Below are 25,493 nucleotides of genomic sequence, written 5' to 3' on the forward strand. Positions count from 1 at the left end.
TGTGAATGTGTGTTGATTTCAGAAACCAGGTGAACAGGAGCCATCTGAGGAAGAGGAGGGGCAGAAACACAAACACATAGATCCCCTGCATCAGCTCATCCAGCTGTTCAGCAGAACAGCCCTAACAGAAAAATGGTGTGTAATTTTACACACTACCTGTTAAAAGTCCCTATTTTTCCAGTTATTTGTTGCAGTTCAAGTCATTACTCCCCATGCTGCTGCCATCCTTGTCCATAGTCTTATTACATCCCGTATTGATTACTGTAATTCCCTCCTATTTGGTCTCCCTAAAAGGTCCCTTCATAAACTCCAACTTCTTCAAAATTCTGCAGCTCGGGTCATAACTTGCACTCCATTAAGTGCTCATATTACCCCAGTTCTTCAGCAGCTTCACTGGTTGCCCATAGAAGCCAGGATACATTTTAAAATCTTACTTCTTGCATACAAGTGTGTCCATAAATCTGCTCCTGCATATTTGTGTGACCTGCTCCATATCACCGCTGTTTCCCGCACTCTCAGATCATCATCTGCTATTCATCTTACTGTTCCGTCCTCACACCTTATCACTATGGGGAGCAGAGCTTTCAGTCGCTCTGCTCCTCGGCTCTGGAACTCTCTTCCTCCTGCACTAAGAAATATTGACTCCCTCTCCGTATTTAAGACACAGCTCAAAACACATCTGTTTAAACTGGCTTATTCGCTTTAATGCTGATTTTATCTGTTGTCACGCTCTGTTTTGTAATTTTAACTTATTTTATGTATTTTATGACTATTGTTCCTTTTATTAATTGTGTTTTTTGTAAGGTGACCTTGGGTTTCTGAAAGGCGCCCTCAAATAAAATGTATTATTATTATTATTATTATTAAAGTCCAATGAATAGCTTGAAATGGCACAAAGGTAAGTGGTGAGCTGCCAGAGGTTAGATTACCCAAAACTGAAAAATAATGTACATTTCAAAATTATACCAAAAGGCCTTTTTCAAGGACACAACATGGGTTAACAATTCAAAGCTGTTCTGCAGCAGTGAAGGTTGATCAAGCCTTGAAAGCTGGTGCTACTAATTCCTACAGGTGTTCCAACTTGGATTACTTCCAACCCCCTCTGTCTGCATAAAACAGTGTTGAACACACTGTGGTGCCATACCCTAGTGAGCATCAGCTGAACAGTACTGTACTGCAGAAAGTAGTGTGTTGCTACAAAAATGGTGAGAAAAAGACCATTAACAGTGGAAGAGAGAGAGACCATCATAACACTTAAAAATGTGCGTCTGTCCTGACAGAGAAAGTCAAAGTGTCAGTGAGTACAGTTTCCTTCACCGTCAAACGCACTGAGAAACAAACTGTGACAGGAAGAGGTCTGCAGACCCAAAGACACGACTGAATCAGAGGACAGGTTTCTGAGAGTTAACAGCTTGTTTGATAGACGGCTCACAGGACAACAGCTTCAAGCACAGCTATCTCAAAGAGCTTCATGATGTAGTCACCTGAAATGGTTTCATTTCACAGGTGTGCCTGTCAGGGTTCATTTGTGGAGTTTCTTGCCTTCTTAATGGGGTTGGGACCATCAGGTGTGTTGTGCAGAAGTCAGGTTGGTACACAGCTGACAGCCCTGTTTGACAAATGCATTAATTTATAATATGGCAAGAACCAATGAGGTAAGTAAAGAGAAATGACAGCCCATCAGTCAGTCTGGAAAATTGCTAAAACTCTGAATGTGGATACATTCATCCGAGTCCCCAGGCTCAGAAATCACAAGTTAACAGCAGCTCAGATTAGAGCCCAGATAGATGCCACACAGAGCTCCAGTAGCAGACACATCTCTACATGTTCAGAGGAGACTGTGTGAATCAGGCCTTTATGGTCAATCAGCTGCTAAGAAACCATGACTAAGGAAAAGCAACAAGCAGAAGAGATTTGTTTGATCCAAGAAACACAAGGATGGACATTAGACCAGTGGAAATCTGTGCTGTGGTCTGATGAGTCCAAATCTGAGATCTTTGATTCTACCCACCGTGTCTTTGTATGACGCTCATGAAGGTGAACGGATGGTCTCCACATGCATGGTTCCTGGATATTTTTGAATGTTTGCAACGCCGCCATCTCTTACAGTCGCCAGAACCTAATTGATCTAGGTTTTAAATATAGTTTGTCTGTTTCTGGCGACTATCAGCGAACACACAACATCCTGGTGGAGATAGCGAGACCGCCAGGGTCACCGTGGATGGTCTGCCCGCCCAGCAAGCGTAGAAGGCGACGGAGGGAAAGAAAGCAGAAGAGGGGATGCCGGTCGGGCTCAGACGCTAGGCTACGCAAACATCCACACCGGCCAGCACTTCCGAGCCTTTTCCTATCGAACGCCAGATCCATCACCCACAAACTTGACGAATTGGAGCTACAGATAGCCAACACAAGCTTTGCACGTAACTGCAGCATTATTCTTATTACGGAGACGTGGCTTCACCCGCTGATTCCCGACGCTGCAGTCGAGTTAGCAGGCCGCACGCTACACCGGCATGACAGAAACAGCAACTCAGGTAAAAGCAGAGGAGGGGGGCTATGTGTTTACGTGCATAACGAGTAGCGTTGTAACAGCAGGATCATTCACACACACTGTTCTCCTGATTTGGAGGTTCTGGCAGTCTCGTGCAGACCTTTTTACATCCCGAGGGAGTTTACAGTAGTTATTGTGATAGCTGTTTATATACTGCCGGATGCTAACGTTAGCACGGCTCTCAGCCTCTTGCTCAACACCATAAACAAACAACAGCTTGCCCACCCCGATGGGGTTTTTATTGTCGCCGGCGACTTTAACAAAGCGTGCCTAAAGACTGTGCTTCCTAAATTTGTCCAGTTCGTGGACTTTGCTACGAGAGGAGAACACCTTTAACACACTTTGGACCATGTCTATTCAAACATCAGGCATGCTTTCAGAGCGACACCCCTCCCCCACCTGGCTGGATCTGACCACCTCTGCATGTCCCTCACCCCCACCTACACCCCCCTGCTGAGAAAAACAAAGCCCCAGACAAAGACAATAAAAACCTGGCCTGAAGGAGCCCTTTCTCAACTGCAGGACTGCTTCTCAACAACTGTATGGGATTTATTCTCCAGCCACAACCTCCAGGAGTACACGGACACTGTACTCTCGTACATCAGGAACTGTGTTGACAATGTCACCGTCAACAAAAGGGTCAGGGTGTTTCCAAATCAAAAACCCTGGATGAATAGCGAAGTGCAATCCCTCCTAAAAAGCCGCAACACTGCCTTCAAGTCAGGGGACAGGGCTGCGTATAGGGCGGCCAGGGCAGACCTGAGTAGAGGCATCAGGAAAGCTAAGGCTGCCTATAGGAGGAGGATTGAAGATCACTTTGCTGACAACGACCCCAGAAAAATGTGGCAGGGGATCAATCACATTACCAACTACAGAAGCAATAACCGTTTCTTCGCCCGCTTTGAGACGACCAAGCCCTCAGCTGCCACACCACTTCCACCCGCCCCCAGCACTGGCACACTAACACTTAGGGAGCACCAAGTGAGGTGTGTTCTAAGGTCAGTGAATCCCAGGAAGGCGGCAGGTCCTGATGGAATACATGGAAAGGTTCTCAGAGCATGTGCTGACGAACTGACCGGAGTCTTCACTAAAATCTTCAACCTTTCCTTGTCATCAAACACCGTCCCGCCCTGCCTCAAAACCTCCACCATCATCCCCATCGCCAAGAAGACAGCTGTGGCCAGCCCAAATGACTACAGGCCTGTTGCACTTACGCCTGTAGTGATGAAGTGCTTTGAGAGACTGGTCTGTCAGCACATCAGGGCCGGTCTGCCTCCCACTCTGGACCCCCACCAATTTGCCTACAGGACAAATCGTTCCACCGAGGATGCCATCACCATAGCGCTCCACACTGCGCTGAGTCACCTGGAGCACCGAGGAAGCTATGTGAGAATGCTCTTTCTGGACTTCAGCTCAGCATTCAATCATATCATCCCGGAGATCCTGGTCCAGAAACTGTCTCACCTGGGACTCTCCACCCCCATCTGCCTCTGGATCAAGGACTTCCTGACAAATAGACCACAGTCTGTCAGACTCGGCCCCCACCGGTCCAGCACCATCACACTCAGCCCCGGGTCTCCACAAGGATGTGTTTTGAGTCCCCTCCTGTTTACGCTCTACACATCCGACTGCTCCCCTACCCATCTCTCAAACACCATCATAAAGTTCGCGGATGACACCACAGTGGTTGGACTCATCTCAAGGGGGGATGAGTCGGACTACAGAGATGAGGTCAACAGACTGACTGAGTGGTGTTCAGTTAACAACCTCCAACTGAACACCACGAAAGCTAAAGAACTTATCTTGGACTTCAGGAAGGGCAGAGCAGACCCGGCCCCACTTTACATTCACGGGAGCTGTGTGGAGAGGGTACACTCCATGAGGTTTCTGGGCGTGCAGATATCTGATGACCTCTCCTGGACTGCAAATACTACAGCGGTGGTTAAAAAGGCCCAGCAGCATCTCCACTTTCTGAGAGTGCTCAGGAGGAACAACCTGGAGGAGAGGCTGCTGGTGACATTTTACAGAGCCACCATAGAGAGCATCCTAACGTACGGCATAACAACATGGTATGCAGGGTGCTCAGCTGCGGACAGGAAAGTACTGCAGAGGGTCATCAACACAGCCCAGAAGATCACTGGCTGCTCTCTGCCCAGCCTGGAGGTCACTGCAAACTCTCGGTACCTCAGCAGAGCTGGCAATATCATCAAGGACCACTCTCACCCCAGCAACCAACTGTTTGAACTATTACCGTCAGGCCGACGGTACAGCTCACATAAAACCAGGACAAACAGATTCAGGGATAGCTTCTTTCCCAGAGCTATCACCGTAGTAAATAAGCACAAAAACAATTGAACCTATTCCATACCGTCACTGTCATTATATTAATGCTGCTATTCATACTGTCATTATATTAATGCTGCTATCCTGTATATATTGTACATACTATTGTTTGAGTACTTACGATTGTTTTTTTTTTGTACTTTTTATATTTTACATTTATATTTATTATTGAATCTTGCACCAAGGGAGTGGCACTCCAATTTCGTTGTACTCTGTACAATGACAATAAAGGCTATTCTATTCTATTCTATTCTATTCTATTCCTACTGTGAAGCATGGAGGAGGAGGTGTGATGGTGTGAGAGTGCTTTGGTGGTGACACCATTACTGGGATTTTTTTCAAAATTGAAGGCACACTGAACCAGCATGGCTGCCACAGCATCCTGCAGCGACATGCCACCTCATCCAGTTTGTGTTTAGTTGGACCATCATTTATTTTCCAACAGCACAATGAGCCCAAACACACCTCCAGGCTGTGTGAGGGCTGTTTGACCAAGAAGGAGAGTGATGGAGTGCTGCACCAGACAGCCTGGCCTCCACAGTCACAGTGACCTAAACCCAATGGAGACGGTTTGGGATGAGATGGAGCGCAGAGTGAAGGCAAAAGGACCAACAGGTGCTCAGCATCTCTGGGAACTTCAAGACTTTTGGAAAACCATTTCTGGTGACGACCTCATGAAGCTCAGAGAGAGAGTGCCAAGAGTGTGCAAAGCAGTAATCAAAGCAAAGGGTCGATATTTTAAAGTATCTGAAATATAAAACATGTAAATATTCATAAAAATAATGAAAAACTATTAAATGAGAAGATGTCATTTCAGTCCGTGGTGCACCAAAATAATTTTCCTTAATACAGCTATAATTGTGCTAACTTTTGTGAATGTGTTTGTTTTTGCAGTAAACTGGATGAGGATAATCTCTACATGGCCTACGCAGACATCATGGCTAAGGTATCTGTTATCTGAGTACCAACACTTTTGAATTGAGACTCATATAGCTGGCTTAGCATAGACGGTGAAAAAAACCGGTTATTGTTCTGTGTGCTGTCATAGACCAGGGCTGATGCTTTTGGGCTGATGGATTACTTGCAGGGTGCTGTACTGCCTAATCAAATCACTTATTGCAACTGGCACCTCCCCTACCTTCAGTGTAGAATAGTTTAGTGTGGCCTGAAAAGCTAAGAGAGGAAAAAGAAATGGAAAAACAGATGCACCAAACTGTGGCAAATTAACCAAATGTTAGCAGCTGCACTGTTAACAGTAGCACTAGCAGTTACTAGTCCAGAAGACTAGTTACTAGTCTTCTGGATGGTAGAGTTGTTGTTGGTTTAGGATACTGTTAATATATCACTGCTTAGGGATTGCAGTCCGAATTGGGTCTGCTGGGTATATTTCTTCAGACACTTTATGCTGTCAAGGCCGGGAGACCAGTACGTGGGAGTGAGCATAAGTGCAGACACAATACAGAGCGGAAATAAGATTTCACAAGTTTTATTGAAATCACAGAATAAACTATGGTGAGACATGAATACGTGGCAGGGGTTGCTCTGGAGGTGGGTAGCCGTCTGAGTGTTGAATGAGTGAGTTGGGTTCCAACCTTGCATTCTAGTAATCCAGAGGAAGCAGCAGGCAGGAGGACAGGCAGGTGAGAGCAGTGAGTAATTTAAGTCGAGAGAAGCAAGTTGCAGAATGAAGCTGGGATTTGACTGTGGAGACCAGCGTCCAGAGGAAGGAGTAAGGTGGTGACTTGACGAGATTGCTAAAGGCACAAAAGAGATCAAGTACTTGGCATGAACAAAGAAACGAAGGGGTGAAGAACTGATGGCAACACTGGTTTTAAATACTGTCTTGCTGAATGCCACAGATGGAAAACACGTGGAGAAGTGTAGGTGTTGAACCAGGGCTCCACCCCAAAAGGCAGATGCAGAGCGCAAGGCCAGGACAGAAAACCACTGAACACTCACCTGGATCATGACATATATAAACACAAAGATTGGTGTCTTTAGCTTTAGGACCAACCAGGTTCCCCAAAATAAAAAAAAAACCTCTTTGTGGTGAACACCTACACATCGAATAAAAAATTAAAGCATGTGAGACTCAATCATGCACACTTTGCCTGGCAAAGATTCTTTTTATATTGTTTATTTTACTTTACTTAACATGCCAGGCATTGTCAGGCACCAGGAGGAACCCAGGATCCAATGCATCACCATAGGGTCTGACAATGAGTCCAACGATTTCATCCCATTACTTAATGGGAGTCAGGGTGCCATTACCTAGTCTGTTAGAGGTTTGTGCGTCTGTCCATGGATATGCCTCCCCCAGACCAGTCATACTGAACGATGTTACAGGCGGCATAATGTTCTCCACAGCTTCTCTAGACCCTTTCACATCTGTCACATGTGCTCAGGGTGAACCTGCTATCATCTGTGAAAAGGATAGGGCACCAGTGGTGGACCATTCTGGTATTCTACGGCAAATGCCAGACAGGCTCTACAGTGCTGGGCAGTCAGCAGAGGGTTGACAAGAGGAAGCTATGTCCCCAGGCCACCATCATAAAGTCGTTTGTTGATTGTTGATCAGAGACATTCATGTCAGTGGCCTCTCAATTTACCGGTCGATCTACCCTCACCTATAGTCACGAGCTGTGGGTAGTGACCAAAAGAACGAGATTGTGAATACAAGCGGCAGAAATGAGCTTCCTCCGAAGGGTGGCTGGCCTCTCCCTTAGAGATAGGGTGAGAAGTTCAGCCATTCGGGAGGGGCTCAGAGTAGAGCCGCTGCTCCTCCACATCGAAAGGAGCCAGTTGAGGTGGTTCGGGAATCTGACAAGGATGCCTCCTGGGCGCCTCCTGCGTGAGGTGTTCCGGGCATGTCCCACCGGGAGGAGGCCCCGGGGCAGACCCAGGACACGCTGGAGAGATTATATCTCTCGGCTGGCCTGGGAACGCCTTGGTGTTTCCAGGGACAAGCTGGAGGAGGTGGCTGGGGAGAGGGAGGTCTGGGCTTCTCTGCTTAGGCTGCTGCCCCTGGATAATTGGAAGAAAATGGATGGATGGATGGATGGATGGTCCTGCTGCAGGTCATTTTGTAGAACTCTGGCAAGTTTCATCCTGTTCATCTTTGCACAAAGCAGCAGATACCGGCCCTCCCCATCATTCGTAACATCTGGTTTAAAAAAACAAAGATGGTGACACCGAAAACACTAAGTTTGATGCCTCAGTGCTTTGGAACTTCCCGTCGCTGATGTGGCTATATCTATCCTAAGTAAACAGTCTGTAGTTTGTATGCTTTTTTTTTCACCTTTCTCCCTTCCTTCAGAGTTGCCATGATGAAGAGGATGACGATGGAGAAGTGAAGAGTTTTGAAGTAGGTGATCAGTCGGTCTTGAATCTTCCACTAGTCTCTAGTTTTTAGCAGTTTCATTTTTAGATGGTCTGCAATGATATGCGTCACCTTTCTAACAAAGGAAAAAGAGATGGAGAAGCAGAAGCTGTTGTATCAGCAGGCTCGGCTGCACGACCGTGGCGCTGCTGAGATGGTGCTCCAAACCATCAGTGCTAGTAAAGGTAAGTCTTGGCTATCACCCCCTACTCTTTACTGTAACTCAGTGGTGGCAAATATATTACGGCCCTTGTGATAGAACCAGGCTGTCCAATCCCTATGCCTGCTTACTCATTGATGTGTTAAAAGTAATTTGTTCTGGATATGACTGTTTGGGAGCCTTCTCGATTTTTCAGTTGATTTTTTTCTGTACTTCTCACATTATAACAATATGTGAACTGTAACCAATAATAATCAGGATGTGTTAATACCTCTCTGACATTCTGGTTTAAAAATATGCTGTGCAAAAAAATATTAGTAAAATAATAAAAGTTTCAATTGTTCTTTGTTATAAACAAATTTAAAAAGCTAACAAATGCTAGTGAGTCATTTCGAGTGGGTATTCCTCTCCTCCAGGTGAGATGGGTCCCATGGTGGCATCTACTCTGAAACTGGGCATAGCTATTCTCAATGGTGGGAACTCAACCGTACAGCAGGTAATGCTTCGCTACTTCACTGTTATTTATATTGACTGCTGGATTATAGCTATATTATCTATTTTCAAATGTTATTTATACAAAGCATACTCAAAGTAACTGGTACAAGTGTGAAATATAATGCATCTATTCCACTGAAATTTAAAATTTTTCTCATAGATTTTTACCTCTCAGTTGTAAAAGGTTTTGTCATCACCCTGGGTGGACAGGCGACGTGGACACCTACGTTTGTGAATGAACTTGAGAACGATGCAACATAGAATTTTGAAATTGACACCATGGGTGTATCTATTAAAGATATCAGATGAGTTCAAATCTCAGTAACCTTGGCTTCAAGGTCAAGGTTCGGAGGTCAAATTTTATGAAAATCTTGAGAATGCAGCGCAAAAGGGCTGAAATTGATACTATGGTGTACTGCAACACACCTTTGTGTTATGTTGCCCAGTAAGACACACAGTGTTTTAAGATGCACTGGTCTTTATTTACAATTTAGCCTTACCGGGTTGTTATCACCAGATTTCTTACTGAAGGTGCCTCCTCATGCGCAGCCATCTGCTCTCAGTTCCTGTTCCTCCTCTAGGTCCTGGCACTGCTCCCTGAACCCACTGCACCACCCCTCCCCCCACAGCTGAGGCACAGTCCACGGCCCACCACATAGCCCTACAAATTCCCCTGGAGAGAAAATCAGCCCTGAGTATGTGGGCCCTGGCCTGTGGATCACCTTGAACTTATAAGGCTGGCAAGCCAGATATGACTGGGTGATCTAGGCATTGACATCTTTCATGTGGTGGAGCCACTGCAGTGGGGCACGATCTGAACAGGGAGGTAATAACGAAGAGAGTCCACCACCCGCTGGATCGCCAGGCACTGCCATGCTCTACCTGGTTTCTTGTTCTGAGAGTTTCCAACTGATGTAGACAGCGTGATGGTCAACCCCTCTTACTTGCTGGGATGAAACAGCCCCCAGCCCTCTGCTCAACGTGTCAGTCTGCAGAACACAAGGGAAGAAAAAGTCTTCATTACCTTACACTGTCTGGCACTGCTCCGTCCACTGGACAAGATCTGGTTCACCCTTTTAGGGGAGATCAGTCAAGGGACTGGTGACCTCCGCAAATGTTGAGATGAACCAACAATAGTAACCAGCCAGCCCCAGCAACCACTTCACCTCCTTTTTGGCCCCGAGATGCGGGCAGCTTGCAGTGGTTGTGGTTTTCTCCATTTGAGAATGCAACTGCCTGCCTCCCAGGTGGTACCCCAGATACTGTACCTCCCTCTGTCCAACCGCACACTTCTTCATGTTGGCCTTGTGCCCTGCCTGCCTCAGGAACTCCAGGGCTGCAGGCCACCTGCTGCATATGATTCGATGTCACCATGGATGGTCCATGGATCCATGGATGATCATCCAGCTAGGCAGTGGCGTATGCAGCATGTGGACACAGCATCCTGTCTGTGAAGTGCTGGAAAGTGGCTGGGGCTCTAAACAAGCCAATGGAAGTGTGACCATTTGGAACAATCTGTATGGACTGGAGAAGGCCATTTTTTTGTCCAGAGACAAGTCTGCCAGTAGCTCTTGATTAAATCCAGCATAATGATAAAACGAGCAGTACCTAACCAATCCATAAGCTTGTACCTGAGGCATGGGGTAAGCGTCAAACTGTGACACCTCCTTCACCTTGTGGTAGTCCACGCAGAACAATATAGACCCAGCTTTCTACACCACAAAAACTATGGGGCTACACCAGATGTTTTGTGACTCTTCTATCACCCCTATCTCCAGGATAACAGCCAATTCTTTCTGAGTAATTTGTCTTTTCTGCTTAGGCAATCTATAAGGGTGTGAATGCACTGAAACCCCAATGCACATTTCAAAATGGTACTCTGTGAGAGTGGTGTGACCATGCAGGGGAGAGCCTGCAACCCTGTCCGACTGCACCTTTTCATAGTCAACATCCCACACTCACTCTGTGACCAATAGTTCTTGCCGCTTGGCAGGTAATTTTGAGATGGATAAAGGGAGCAACACAAGTACTTTAACTCCCAGTGAAAATTGTCTCAGCCAAGCTCCCCAATTGTACAGGTGAATGGCCTGTATTTGTATAGCGCTTTACTAGTCCCTAAAAAAATGAGAGTCTAGCCTGCAATCTCTATTTTGCTCATCCTAATGAATACACTTAAAAATTATAGACTTTCCAGTCTAGTTCAACCGCTCTACCAACCCGTCATTCTGAGGGTGATGAATGCTTGGCCAAACATATTTGATGGACAGTAATTAAACAGTTCTTTTAGTGTACAAGACATGAAGCCCTGGTCAATCAGTGTCTCTTCCAGGATGCCACTACTTCAGAATATCTGTTGCATAATCCACCAAAAGTAATACAAAGTGATACCCTCATGCACTATGGTGAAATGGCCAGATGAGATCCATGCCAGTGCACTTAAATGGACCCTCCATTAGTGGTAATGAGTACAACATCCTGGGCTGGATGCACACCACAGGCGCACATCCCTTCAAATGCCAAAAAAAAAACAAAAAACAGGCCATGATTTGTTCCCTTTTTTTATTGCATGTGGCCAGTAATTGGGTTATAATGAGCTGCCTGTAAGATATTTCTTAATGGCTTTTCTGCACCATCAACTGGGTGTGCCTGCGTGGAGCCCGAGTCCACCATAGCCCGGTCTGTACCCACTTGGCACCTTACTAGAGTACTGTATACTCCTGGACCAGAGGAAGTCGCTGGAGGGCCAGTGACATGGAACACTCGCCCCATCTCCATCAAGCCAGTGGACATGTCCCAGCCGCAACTCCAGCACTCTTGCCCCAACAAATGTGCTGCTCTCGTTGAGGGACGCAAGAGAACCCACACAGGGAGAAGCGTCATTACATGTTGGTGCCATTAAATGTTGGTGCCATTAAATGTTGGTGCCATTAAATGTTGGTGCCATTAAATGTTGGCAGCCAGTGCACTACAGCTGCTGGCTACAGTGGGACCTCGCGGGGTTTCCTTCTCCGGGCCCGGACAAGCCAACTTGCTACCAGCTCCTGCGGCGCCAGGTGATCCTCAGCCAGTATCACATGAAAATGGACCCCGTTCCACTTTTTCCACTGTGAGCCACCTCGTGAACTTCTCCAATGTTAGCATATTCAGCAGCCTTTCCCCTTCATTGGGCCAGTCTGCAGGCACCTGGCCACCGCCTTATGGAGCCACCTGGCATAGGCAAATGGCCAATCCCTCAGCTCCATCCAGAACCAACAGGAGTGGTCTTAGGGTGGTGAAGCAGATCTAGGATCACTCAATGGACATCAGGAAAGTAAGTTTTTGCTACGACCAGAAGGCTAAGTGCTGCCATCTGGGCCTCCCTGATGATCTCCAACTCTGTTGGCCAGTCTCCCGTCGCACTGCCCTCTAAACCAACTGCACCACCCCTCCCCTGCAACTGAGCTACAGACCCCACCCTTCCACACAGATCTACTAAAAATCTCATACGAGTCTGAACCTCACTGACCTTGACCTGAAGGTCAAGGCTAGAGGTCAAGTTTTCTGAAAGTCTTGTGAATGTGATAATTGGAGAAGTAAGTCATCCAGGACTTTGACACTGATAACATAGGAGTAGTAAAAATCTTGGACAAGTTGGAATCTCAGTGTCCTTGACCTCAAAGTTAGAAGTCAGAGATCAGGTTTTTGGAAAACCTTGCGAATCCGATAACTTGAGAAGAAGGGGATGTACGATTTTGAAATACATACTGTAGGTGTATCTACTAGGAGGCTGAGGGGTACCACCACCAGTATTTTTATTTTAATGACAGATGTAGACTGTTTTTTGTCAAATCTGAGTAAACTCCAGTATCTTATTGTGCTTTCACTGTGTCATCTTTAACAGAAAATGTTAGATTATCTGAAGGACAAGAAGGACGTGGGCTTCTTTCAGAGTCTGGCTGGTCTCATGCAGTCATGCAGGTATAAATAAGATTTCCTATTTCAGGGCTGAAGCAAGTATTTGTTGTCATCATGTAGAGGGTCTAACTCTTTGTTGTGTTATATGAAAAAAAGAGAGATGTGATAAAAGTAGTTTTCCATGCACCAAGACATCTCCACTGTCTTGTATACTGCGTTATGCCATCTTGAGCAGTAGTGAAGATATGTAAGGATACTCTTTGTAAACTTAGATTCAGCTTTCACTACTGTCCATCTGGTCACCAAACCTACTGGCTTACAACTTTCACACCTGTCTACCACAGGATCAGTGACCTTCTGACTAATCGCATGCAGATGGTTAGATTAGGCCCCTGCTTCTCTTTCACTGTCACATTGAACACCAGCATTATTAAGCTGTGTGTTGAACCTCCTTTTACATCCTCTCTACCCTCTGCATCCCTATCAATTTTCCACACACCACAGCTAAGTTTGATGATGAGAAGACTGTAGTTGGCACATCTCAGAAGAAGATGTGACAGCCTTTGTAGATGAAGCCCCAGGATGGGATACAGAGAACAACCCTTAGCTCTACCAAAACCAAAGAACTCATGATAGATTACTGGAGGCACAACAAATATCATAACCCAATACACATTGATAGAGACTGTGTGGCAAAGGTTCCTGCCTTCGAGTTTCTTGGTATACAAGCTTCAGAAAATCACTCCTGGTCCAGAGACTGCACTTATCAAGGCACAGCAGAGATTACACTTCTTGAGAAACTCCCCCTTCATTGCCATTCTGCATCTCTGTAAGATGTGCTGACAGCTCAGTGGCAGACAGAAAATCCCTTCAGAGGATCTTAAAGTCTTCCCAGAAACTAGCTGTACTCTAAACTCGCTTCTTTGGGGAAACTTTCAGCTCTCACTGCCTTAGCAGAGAAGAAAACATGATTCCATTTTGCACATTACCTGTTGAAGTTACTGCACTTTGGCAGACGATTCAGGTCCCTGTAATCACGAACAAACAGATTTATGAACTGCTTCTGTTCCAGAACCATACTAGAACTGAACTCTGCCAAACACTTATCTTGACTGACTGCCCAGCAAAACAGTAGTTACCTTTGCATTACAAGTACATGCTTCACTCTACCGTAGTGCAGTAATTCATATTGTATTAAATTCTAGTTATTGTGTTCTCTTGTACTGTTGTGTGTTATATTTCATATCATTATTTCTGTTATATTTGCCAGCACCTTCTGCAAATTTGGTTGTACTTTGTGCAATGTTATTAATCTGATCTAGCGGGCAACTTTGTGTGCTCAGCACTTTTGTTTTTCAGGAAATGGCGAACTGTACAAACTCTTTTAGCAGGGTTTAAATTATTATTGTTTATATGTTGAGGTTGTTGTCATTTTGGCTGCAAAAGTTTTACTTGGTTCTATTTGCTGACAGTATTCCTAGGAAGGTAGTAAAAGGCACAGTTGTAGCAGAGAAAAAAAAAGCCACCAAACAACTCAAATAAACCAGATGTCAATTTAGGAAGAGTGTATGTCAGCCTGACTGAGCAAATGTACAGACCATACACACATAAAGGAGATGGACAATGGGGCATTCAAGACAACAATGAAATAAAAACATTGAAAACCACATGAGAGGCCAATATTCAACATAAACATGGAATAAAACTGCTGGTCAGAGACTTGCACATATAGGATAAATCCACGGAAAAGGAAAACACTCATCAAACAAGGGCAAGACAAAAACACGAATAGAGCAGAAATGCGATGGATGTAGTGATTCACACTATATTTGTCTTTGTTTTAGTGTTCTGGATCTAAATGCATTTGAGAGGCAAAATAAAGCAGAGGGACTGGGAATGGTGACAGAGGAAGGATCAGGTAAGATTCCCCATGTTTATACCTTTTGGGCTAATTTTGAAAAAATACAGAAACGAAAACCAAAATTTATGAAACATCTCTTTTTCCGGGATGGAGTTTGACGACCTTAACTTTCTACCTATTGAAAGCATAGAGAATGTTAATATTAAAATACTTAACTTATCTAGGTCTAGTTAAAGTATTTAATTAACCTAAAGATGGTCAGTTTAAAGCTGCTTTTAAAACAACACAATATTCTGAAATAACCTTCAACACTGTAGAAACATTAAGATTGTAGAGAGCCACCATTTATTTTTCACATTGTTCGTTATAATCAATAAAAAGGTTTTTTGTTGTTTTTTCCTGTGTAAATGAGGTGGTAATTCAGTGTTGCTGGTTTGCGTGCATTATCAAGTATGATTTTCTGATGAACAAGCGTGCTGATGATTTGTCTTGTACATCTCTTGTTTGTAAACATTACAAAGACTTTTCAAACCATAAAAATATGTCGCCACTCTTCCCAACTCCATGAAAAAAGTACAGTATTCCTCTTAGTTTGATTAGTAGTATAGTAGTCAACACATTAAAAATTATAATTTGATTATCTAAATATAAAAATGTATATTAGTGTTACTGACAGTGTATTATACAGTGTTTCACCTTGTACAGTGCTCCTATCCCTGAAGACTACATTAGGAAATGATAAGAAAGCTAGAAGTCATACCAAATGTTGACTTTCAAAATGATTAACACTGTACAAACTGTTTTTGCCTGTCTTTGTCCCTCAGGACTTTTACATAGTACTGTAAATGCATATCATTGATGACAAAAGCAAATAAAAAAGGTTCTGGTAGTATATTTTTATATATTTTAGGTTTTCTTTTAATACATATTTTTTTTATTCCACATGACGAAAAAAGCGCTCTTTTCCCTATATGTAATCTTTTCCTTTGTTTCTTACTTTCTTTCTTACTTTCTTTCTCTGTTTCTTTCTTCCCCCTGTTTTCCTGTTCTTATTTTGGTTTACTGCACTTTCTTTCCTCCCTCAGTCATCACTCATGAGCGTGGTAATTATGCCTTCTGCCATTTTCTTGTGTGTTGGTTGGCCTCTCTCGCTCTCTCTCTCACACATACACACACACACATGCACGCACGCACACACACATGTTGTGTCAGTTCTGTCCAGGTCCTGAGTGTGGACCTCTAAGGATGTCCTCAACCTGCTCAGTGCTTGAAGCAACTTTTTTTGCTTCAACTATTCTAGAGGTAGCCAGTTATTACCAAAGTCTTCTTGGTGCTTTTTATAATACCTCTGGGTCTGTAACTGATCTTTGTAGAAGATCTGTATTGAAGATACATAAATATTACTCCCCTTGTAATTTTAAGGTAAAATGTATCTTGTCGTTCTTTTTAACAATAAGCAAACTCATTATGATACTTTGATGAAGAGTTTTAGAATTAAAAAATAAATAAATACATTTTAAAAGAAAAGAAAATCAAGACAAGGCGGAAGTCTTGTCTTGATTTTGTGGTGGAATCACAGTCTTCCTGCCACAACCTGCTGATCTATGGCTCCCCCTCATGATTTGTACAGTGTCTGGCACATTGTGAAAATTAGAAAATGACTAGTAGTCCCCCCAGCACAGCACACCTCCATCTGCCACCCACACCCCCGAATCTTACAGTTAAACTTATGTCAGCTGATTGTTGTGTCTCAGTACTGGAGATTGTATTGTGCTGGTTGTTAATTGTTGTGAATTGTACAACTCCCCTCTGTGTTCTCAGCCACAGTTTCTGTCTGTTTCTGGCATTCAGGGCTGCAATGAATAGATTGAATATGTCTAACCAGATACCAAATAAAATTGTAGACTAGACCTCTATTAAAGTTGCACACTTTAAGATTTTGGTCTGCAGCTTTCCAGTTTGGGTTTTAAACATTAACATTCACCAGGTCACCCAGCAATTAGGGATAGGGTTAATTTCATTTTAGTCATGTGGTAAACAAACCTTTCAATTCTCTTACTTGTTTTTTTCACCTCACAGTTCTGATATAATATTTTAAAAAGGTTACATGTATATAGTTGTTAAAAAGAAAGTACGCCCCCTTTGAATGCAAAGATCATAATTGTCTTTATCAGGTTCTAAAATGATTAAATGAACAACACATGGCATATTGAATGATGTCATTTATTTAACACACTTTAAGACAAAATGCAGAAGCAGCGTGTGATTATTGGATCTGCAATAACTGACAAGAAATATCCAGAAAAGTCCAGACATGGCAATTCAATCAGAATGGATTCTGGACTTTGACTGGGCCGTTGCAAAACCTTGATAGGTTTGTTTTTTAGCTGTTCTCTTGTAGATTTGCTAATGTACTTTACTCATTAACCCGTTGCATTGGCCCTGTTTGGGCTGTCGAACAGAAGGCCTCCCAAATATTTGACTCGAGAATGGTGGTATACAGAGGAGTTCATGTTGTCTGCAAGGTGCGCTGGTCCTGTGGCTGCCCCTTCACCACTGTGCCTATAGTAGTTGGTATGAAGCGTTTGTGTCGATATGTTGTTTGGTTTCGCCTGGTGTGCATTATGGACTGACATCTCCAGTTTGGCCTTGCATGCCTTAAAAACATTCGGCGTCATTTACAACAGTGTGTATTCAGAAATCAGTGATTCATGAATCTTTTGTGCCTGAATTTGTTTGTACTATATGAACATCCACTCCTTAAAAAATTGGCAACTATTTTGAGCGTTTCCCACTTGCGAATAGTCTCTGTCACCGCTGTTTCCACTGATGTTTTCTCTTTGGCACTGTGTTAATACAGATATGAAATCTCCCAACAAGCAAACTGCCAAAACTTCAGCTTTTGTAGTCATATTTGACAATGATCAGTTAATAAATTACACTGCCTTAGCAGCACCTGGCTGCTAATTACCCTTAATCCTAAAGATGCTCTTAGTTCTAACATAAATTTACTGTGGTGTATCACATCGTTGAAAAGCTGAGTTTGATTTCTCTAGCCAAAACCAGGCCTTACTACTGTCACACCTGTTTCCAATCAAGAAATCACATAAATAAGACCTCCCTGACAAAGTAGAGTACACCAAAAGATCCTCAAAACCAGATATCATGCTGCCATCCAAGGAAATTTAGGAACAGGTGACAAAAAAAGTAATTAAGATCTCTCAGTCTGGAAAAGGAAAAGCCATTTCTTAAACCTGTAGGACTTGAACGAACCACAGTGAGAGCCATTATCGACAGATAGCGAAAACAAGGAACAGTGGCAAACCTTCTCAGGAGTGACCAGCCGACCAAAGGTAACCCAAGACCGCAGCAACAACTCATCTAAGAGGTGACAAAGACCCCAGAACAACATCAGGCCTCATTTGCCTCAGTTTGTGTTCATGACTCCATCATAAGAAAGAGACTGGGCAAAAATGGCCTTCATGGCAGAGTTCCAAGACAAATCCACTGCTGGTAAAAGGAACATAAAGGCTTGTCTCAGTTTTGCCTGAAAACATCTTGATGATACCCAAGACCTTTGGGAAAATAGTCTGGGGACTGACTGATGAGACAAAAGTTTAACTTTTTAGAAGGTGTGTGTCCCGTTAGATCTGGTGTAAAAGTAACACAGCATTTCAGAAAAGAAAATCATACCAACAGTAAAATATGGTGATGGTAGTGTGATGTTCCAGGACTGTTTTGCTGCCCTAGGACGGAAGACTTGTGGTGTAAATGGAACCATGAATTCTGTTGTCTACCAAAACATCCTGAAGGAGAATGTCCGGACATATGTTTGTGTCCCCAAGCTGAAGTGCATTTGGGTTCTGCAGCATGACAATGATCCAAAATACACCAGCAAGTCCACCTCTTAATACTTACAAAGTGGCTTAATGAAAGTCCTGACCTGAATTCCACTGAGATGCTGTGGCTCATTGCCAGTTTGATAATCTGAAACATCTAAATGTGAAAAACGTATAAAAAATAGGAGCTCAAGAAGGGGGCAAACAGTTCTTCACACCACTGTATATCCGTGATCTCATTCTTATAGTCACTACCCGTAGCTCATGATCATAGGTGAGGGTAGGGATGTAGATCGACCAGTAAGTTCACAAAAGAAATGTAGACTGGCTGGGCAAACTCCCACTCACTCTGAAATATCCGTAGGAGGATGAAGAGCTGGTCCAGTGTTCCACGACCAGTACGAAAACAGCACTGTTCCTCCTGTATCCGAGGTTTGACTAATTAGAATCAGAATCAGAAAGGGTTTTATTGCCAAATGTTGAGCAGGTTTACAACATTAGGAAATTGCTGCGGTGCTTCAGTGCAAACATACTGTCATAAAAATATAAAAATAAGAATAAGAATTAAAAGTGCTAAGTGGATAGATATATACATGATATATACATGAGTGCAGGTGGTGATCAGTGCCAAACATGGAATGATGCAGTGAACACAGCGTAGGGTCATGTGTTAGTGGTGGGAACAGTCATACGGTTTAATTAATTAATTAATTAATTAATTAATTAACTTTCCACCACACTAGACCTTCCCAGAGAGGCTGAGGAGTGTGATCCCCCTGTGGTTGAAGTACACACTCTAGCCCACCTTCTTAAAGCCCCCAGAGGCACATCTGCAGATTTCCATGCAATGCGTCAACCAGGAAAACCCAGGGCCTTTAGGAATTTAGGATTCCTAACCACTTTGAGGCAGTCTTTTTCCATGGCCTCACTGAACTCCTCCCACACATAAGATTTTGCTTCATCTATCACCCGAGCACAAAAACAGCTGAAAGGTATGTGGCTCTGCTGGTACCTGTCAGCTGCTTCCAAAGTCCCTAAGGCTACACAAGCCCTGTAGGACTTCTTCAGCTTGATCGCTCCCTTCATCTCCAGCACCCACCATCTGGTTTGGGGATTACCATCATAACAGGTACCAACCACCTTACCCCTTTCAGCATGCCCAACAATGGAGGTTGTTGAGCAACCTCCAACAACCTCCAGCAGCATTCCTTCGTCCCTCGGAAGGCTGGAGGTGAGAGTCGAAGATCTCATGAACCAGGGCTTCTGGCAGGTGTTTTCAGCACACCTTCACAATTCTGTCCAGCATCCTTCGCCGCCACCTGATTAAACCAACCGCCAGGTGATGATCAGTTGACAGCTGACACTGTCACAAAATCAATCACGGACTAGTGGACCTGATCATTGAAGTTTCCCAGTAGGACATCTCAGTCACCAGATGAAGCACCCCACCCAGTGACTCCAAGAAGGCTGGGTACTCTGAACTGTTGTTTGTGCTTATGCGCCAAACGACCAAACCCATTCCCTGACCTGAAGGCACAGTGAAACAACTTCCACCAGCCAAAACCACAATGTACAGGCACAATGTAAATAATGAAACAGTACGTCTTGTGTTGTTGTTCATCTTAAGATGGATTTCACTAATTTTAAGACCTGATAAGGTTTTTTTTTATGACCTAATTATGTAAAGCCTTCAAATTGAAAGGGGATGTACTTTCTTCTTCATGACTATACACACAGAGATACTCACACATTATATATGTATATATATGCACTGCTTAAAGTTAAAGGAACACTTTGAAAACATTGGATCCCAATGGGGTAAAAACCATGCTAGATATCTACTAATCTACTAATATGAACTGGGTAATGTGTTAGCAATGAAAGGACATTCATTGGAAATGAAACCAATGAAATCAGAGTGAAAAAATAATGTGCGCAGTTTAGTCCATTTTGCTGACATTTCCTTGCAGCAACTCAAACTTGGTAGTTTGTGTGGCCCCCACATGCTTGTATGTATGCCTAACAACATTAGCACATGTTCCTAATGAGATTAAGCACAGTGTCCTGGGGGATCTCCTCCCAGATCAAGACCAGGCCATCAGTGAGCTCCTGGGCCGTTGGAGGTGCAATCTAACAAGGTTGGATGGACTGAATGTAGTACATTTTACAAGTACCTGAGGTATACTGTTGGATTAGGTCTGGTGAACATAGGGGCCTGACTAGTCAGTGGTATCACGTCTTTCATCCTCCAGGAACAGCTTGCATACTCTCACCACATGAGGCCATTGTCATGCACCAGGACCCACTGAACGACCATAGCGTCTGACAGGGCCTGACTTCCAATAGGTATCATCCCGATACCTGTTGGCAGTCAGGGTGCTATAGAGATTGAAAATGTGACATCATTCAGGGGTAAAACCGCAAAGGATTCTGGGAACACGTGGCAAGCGGTACTAGCGCACGCAGGCTTTCAATTGAAAACAGTCACACAGCGATAAAAAGAAACGCAAAAAATGTCAAGAAGCTGTTGTATTATTAACTGCAATAGCCGGTCGCATGACAGCCACGGGAAGCCGACGGGTAAAGAGATCGGTTGTTATCGGATTACGTCGTTGAAGAGAAATTGTTCGAGCCATGTTTCCGAAGTAACAAATAGCCGACGGATGGCCTGGATTGCAGCCATTCGAAGACCAAATATAAGGTCCCAGAACACTCCAGCTCACAGGTTAGTCTGCTCCAAGCATTTACACGAAGGTCAGTGTTTTGTAGTAGGTAATACGTCATTTTTCATAACATAACTGGTGATATAGGTTACAAGCAAGTCTGGCACTGAACAGAAATTGTCGCACTATGCTCCTTTGTTTATTGTGCATAAATAGTGAATTGTCCTGACACAATATTGCGTTTCGCTTCTGTTATTATGGTACAATGACAAAAACATATACTTTTATTCACAGGATAAAACAGTTGTTTTGTATCACTAATTGCCCAGTGCGATTACAGCATACAATATTATTGTCACTGCTACATTTCTGTAATGCTACCAGAAATTATTTCCACTACTAATTAATTACCGTTGAGCTCAAAGGTCCTATTAATAAACGGTTAACGAATGTGTATTTATCAAGACGATTTGTGAGACTGGTAAACTTACCTTTGTTCGTACGATGGTCTTTCGTTCTACACGGTGCATTTCAAGGTCCTGCACCCATTCGTCGGTAAACTGTACCTGGGCTTGTTGCAGTGACCTGAAGTTACTAAACTTCATGAGTGTATGCACTCACTCCAAGAACCATATAATTATAAATCTGAGCGTGGTGAAAGTTGGGCAGCACGCTAACGTCTTTTGTCCCTCTGTGTGCTCGTGAGGGTCTGACCCTTTCACACCTTTGATTTTTTCCTCGTATCTTTTCTTTGACTTTTCATCAAGTCTGTCTTTGTACGGACCGGCATTGTTCTCCTTCGTTTTGTACATACCTTTTTTGGGGGGGCAAAGAAAAAGCAAGAAGGTATTGGAACCGGAGAATGAACGTTTTGCGGTGATGCAAATGCTTGCGTTTGATGCATTGCTTTGATTGTTTTGCCACTAGTACCCGGCATGCGATGCGCGAAAGTCACGTGGTCTGTCAATCTCTATTGCCTATCCTGTTGGTCTGTGTGTTTGTCCATCAATATGCCTTCTCAGACTATCACTGACCCATCACTACACCATTCATGCTGATGTTACAGGCAGCATAACGTTCTCCACTGCGTCTCCAGACCCTTTCACGTCTGTCACACGTGTCAAGGTTAACTTAATCTCATCTGTGAAAAGCTGAAATGCTGAATGGTGTTACTGGCAGCATAACATATGATTGTTTGGCCGATAAGTTCACACCAGTGACCATTTTGTAGGTCTGGCAGTGCTCAACGTGTTCCTACTGATGGGTTATGGTCCTTTTACAGTGCAGTCCTTCTAGAATAGCTCCCTATCTTCTGAAATCTCCTCCATGCTCTTGACTGTGCTAGGAGACACAGCAAATGTTCTGGAAATGGCATGTATTAATGTGCATCCTGAAGGATTTGAACTACTTGTCCCCTGTAGGGTCAGCTCTATAAGATAACACCAAAGCAGCTAAACTGATCAACAACACTCTCTGTTACTTAACTCACTATACCATATACCATATACCGTAGGTTAACTGCCTTGATGGTATCTTGATGGTATACTTGGATTAAAAAGTGTTCCTTTAATTTATATATAATGTGTGTGTATGTATGTATAAAATAAACTAATTAATTGCAGCCCTTCTCATTTCTAATCTTTGTACATTTCGCCCTCTTCAGTCTCCCTTCCTTTTCTTTTTCCTTTTGAATGTTGCACTTGAGACATGAAAGTGGCTGTTTTTGGCCATGCTGCTCCGCCAGTTTTGTGAAATCTGAACCATCTTTTCTTCCTTACCCTCTTTTTCTCTCCATTTACTGGCTGAGATGTGTTCTGTACTCACTGTATTTGTTCATTGTATGTTAACAAAACTTGAATAACCATGATCTTATAACTGATTTTTTTAGATTTTATGTTTGAACTTATTTTCACCCCAGTATTGTGTCTTAAGCTCATGGTTTGGTTGTATATCTTGTATGTGTGTCTATAAATTGTAACATTTTTAAAAGACTAGAAGTGCTTTCATTTTTATCTTTAGTCAGTTTTAAGCAAGCCTTTAACATACCTATGTTATTGCCTTTACACTACCAGTTGTTTAAGTTTCATTGTAAGGACATGAAAAGACAAAGAATTAGGGAACTGTTGGCTGTTATTTATACATTTGTGTTGATGCTGTTGATCTGTGATCTACTAACAATTTATATACAAAGGCACCACCAATTGATTTTATTGACAGCATTCTTCCAAGACCAGTGCAAATATGTGCGTGAGGGAGTAACAGTACACCAGTAGAAAGTGTAAGTGCAGGTTTTACATTTGTGCGTTTCTCTGAAAAAGTATAGTAAGTGAGATCAATGTGGGGAGGCTGGAGGAGAATCTATATTATTCATATAAAAGCATATACATATGTTAGAAATTTTTCTCTTCTTTTTTGTGGTCTTCAGGACTGAGACTCCAGACCATTTATAAATCTAACCCTAAGTCTTATGATTGAGCTATTTTATCCATCCAAGAATTTAATCCTGCCATTGTAGCGCAAGGTGATTATGTAGAAATCCATGGGGGAAAAAAACCTTGGCTCGCATGAGCTGTGCTCTCAGTAAACAATGTGGAATTGTTTGGCCAGAGAAGTTCACACCAGTAGCGTGCTGGGGGTCAATTTTTAGGTCTCTGGTAGTCCTCATCCTGTTCCTCCTTGCACAAAGGAAAATAGCCCAGTTTAAGTCCAGCTTATAGTTCTGTTTAGAATAAATTAATGTGTTAACGTGTGAACTATTGTTACCCATCTGCCGTAAAAGGCTACGGGGAGGGGCTATTGTCATCACAACACAAAAATCTTGTGAATGCAATAAAGGCGGAAGTCGTTCTGAATTTGTAGTAAATGCATCTATGGTATCACTTTGAAATCCTAGGTGAGTTCAAATCTCACTGACCTTAATGTCAAGGTAAAAGTCAGAGGTCGAGTTTTCTGAAAATCATTCAAGAGAAAGTCACCCAGGAGATATATATATATATATATATATATATATATATATATATATATATATATATATATATATATATATATATAAAACACCCAGCACGCCCCTGCGGGCGGTTTATCCTTCAAGCTCGGGTCCTCTACCAGAGGCCTGGGAGCTTGAGGGTCCTGTGCAGTATCTTAGCTGTTCCCAGGACTGCGCTCTTCTGGACAGAGATCTCCGATGTTGTTCCCGGGATCTGCTGGAGCCACTCGCCTAGCTTGGGAGTCACCGCACCTAGTGCTCCGATTACCACGGGGACCACCGTTACCTTCACCCTCCACATCCTCTCGAGCTCTTCTCTGAGCCCTTGGTATTTCTCCAGCTTCTCGTGTTCCTTCTTCCTGATATTGCTGTCATTCGGAACCGCTACATCGATCACTACGGCCGTCTTCTTCTGTTTGTCTACCACCACTATGTCCGGTTGGTTAGCCACCACCATTTTGTCCGTCTGTATCTGGAAGTCCCACAGGATCTTAGCTCGGTCATTCTCCACCACCCTTGGGGGCATCTCCCATTTTGACCTCGGGACTTCCAGGTTATACTCGGCACAGATGTTCCTGTACACTATGCCGGCCACTTGGTTATGGCGTTCCATGTATGCCTTGCCTGCTAGCATCTTGCACCCTGCTGTTATGTGCTGGATTGTCTCTGGGGCATCTTTACACAGCCTGCACCTGGGGTCTTGCCTGGTGTGATAGACCCCAGCCTCTATGGATCTTGTACTCAGAGCTTGTTCTTGTGCTGCCATGATTAGTGCCTCTGTGCTGTCTTTCAGTCCAGCTTTGTCCAGCCATTGGTAGGATTTCTGGATATCAGCCACCTCCTCTATCTGCCGGTGGTACATACCGTGCAGGGGCCTGTCCTTCCATGATGGTTCCTCGTCTCCCTCCTCTTTCTTGGGTTTCTGCTGCCTGAGGTATTCACTGAGCACTCGGTCAGTTGGGGCCATCTTCCCAATGTATTCTTGGATGTTCGTTGTCTCATCCCCGGCCCCCTTCCTTCCACTTAGCGTACAGCCTCAGGGTGCTGCACTTGGGGTGAAACCCTCCATGCATGGTAAGGAGCTTTCTTGTCTTTATGTCAGTGGCTTCTATCTCCTCCTTTGGCCAGCCTATTACCCCAGCAGGGTACCTGATCACGGGCAGGGCGTACGTGTTGATGGCCCGGATCTTGTTCTTACCGTTCAGCTGACTCCTCAGGACTTGCCTGACCCTCTGCAGGTACTTGGTGGTTGCAGCTTTTCTAGCGGCCTCTTCATGGTTCCCATTCGCCTGCGGGATCCCCAGGTACTTGTAACTGTCCTC

The 25,493-nt window shown here is 43.8% G+C and overlaps 1 protein-coding gene across 6 annotated transcripts in view; it reads left to right on the plus strand.

The window, feature by feature from the left end:
• The window catches only part of LOC147309048 (ryanodine receptor 2-like), a 319,734-nt gene that overhangs the window by 237,310 nt on the left and 56,931 nt on the right, over positions 1 to 25,493 (plus strand). For 4 of the 6 annotated variants that reach the window (XM_086273380.1, XM_086273382.1, XM_086273381.1 and 1 more), the window contains exons 82-89: positions 23 to 135; positions 5,789 to 5,840; positions 8,211 to 8,258; positions 8,359 to 8,458; positions 8,850 to 8,929; positions 12,809 to 12,885; positions 14,667 to 14,740; positions 15,769 to 15,786. In XM_086273380.1, the coding sequence (XP_086129506.1) occupies positions 23 to 135; positions 5,789 to 5,840; positions 8,211 to 8,258; positions 8,359 to 8,458; positions 8,850 to 8,929; positions 12,809 to 12,885; positions 14,667 to 14,740; positions 15,769 to 15,786 (562 nt within the window). The remainder of the gene's footprint in view (positions 1 to 22; positions 136 to 5,788; positions 5,841 to 8,210; positions 8,259 to 8,358; positions 8,459 to 8,849; positions 8,930 to 12,808; positions 12,886 to 14,666; positions 14,741 to 15,768; positions 15,787 to 25,493) is intronic. The other 2 variants (XM_086273384.1, XM_086273385.1) reach the window with 1 other exon arrangement.

This window comes from Aulonocara sp. 'chitande type north' Nkhata Bay, linkage group LG18 (assembly GCF_057382095.1).
Source record: "Aulonocara sp. 'chitande type north' Nkhata Bay isolate Kocher_YH1m ecotype deep benthic linkage group LG18, A_spYH_male_GT1.1, whole genome shotgun sequence".
Lineage (NCBI taxonomy): Eukaryota > Metazoa > Chordata > Actinopteri > Cichliformes > Cichlidae > Aulonocara > Aulonocara sp. 'chitande type north' Nkhata Bay.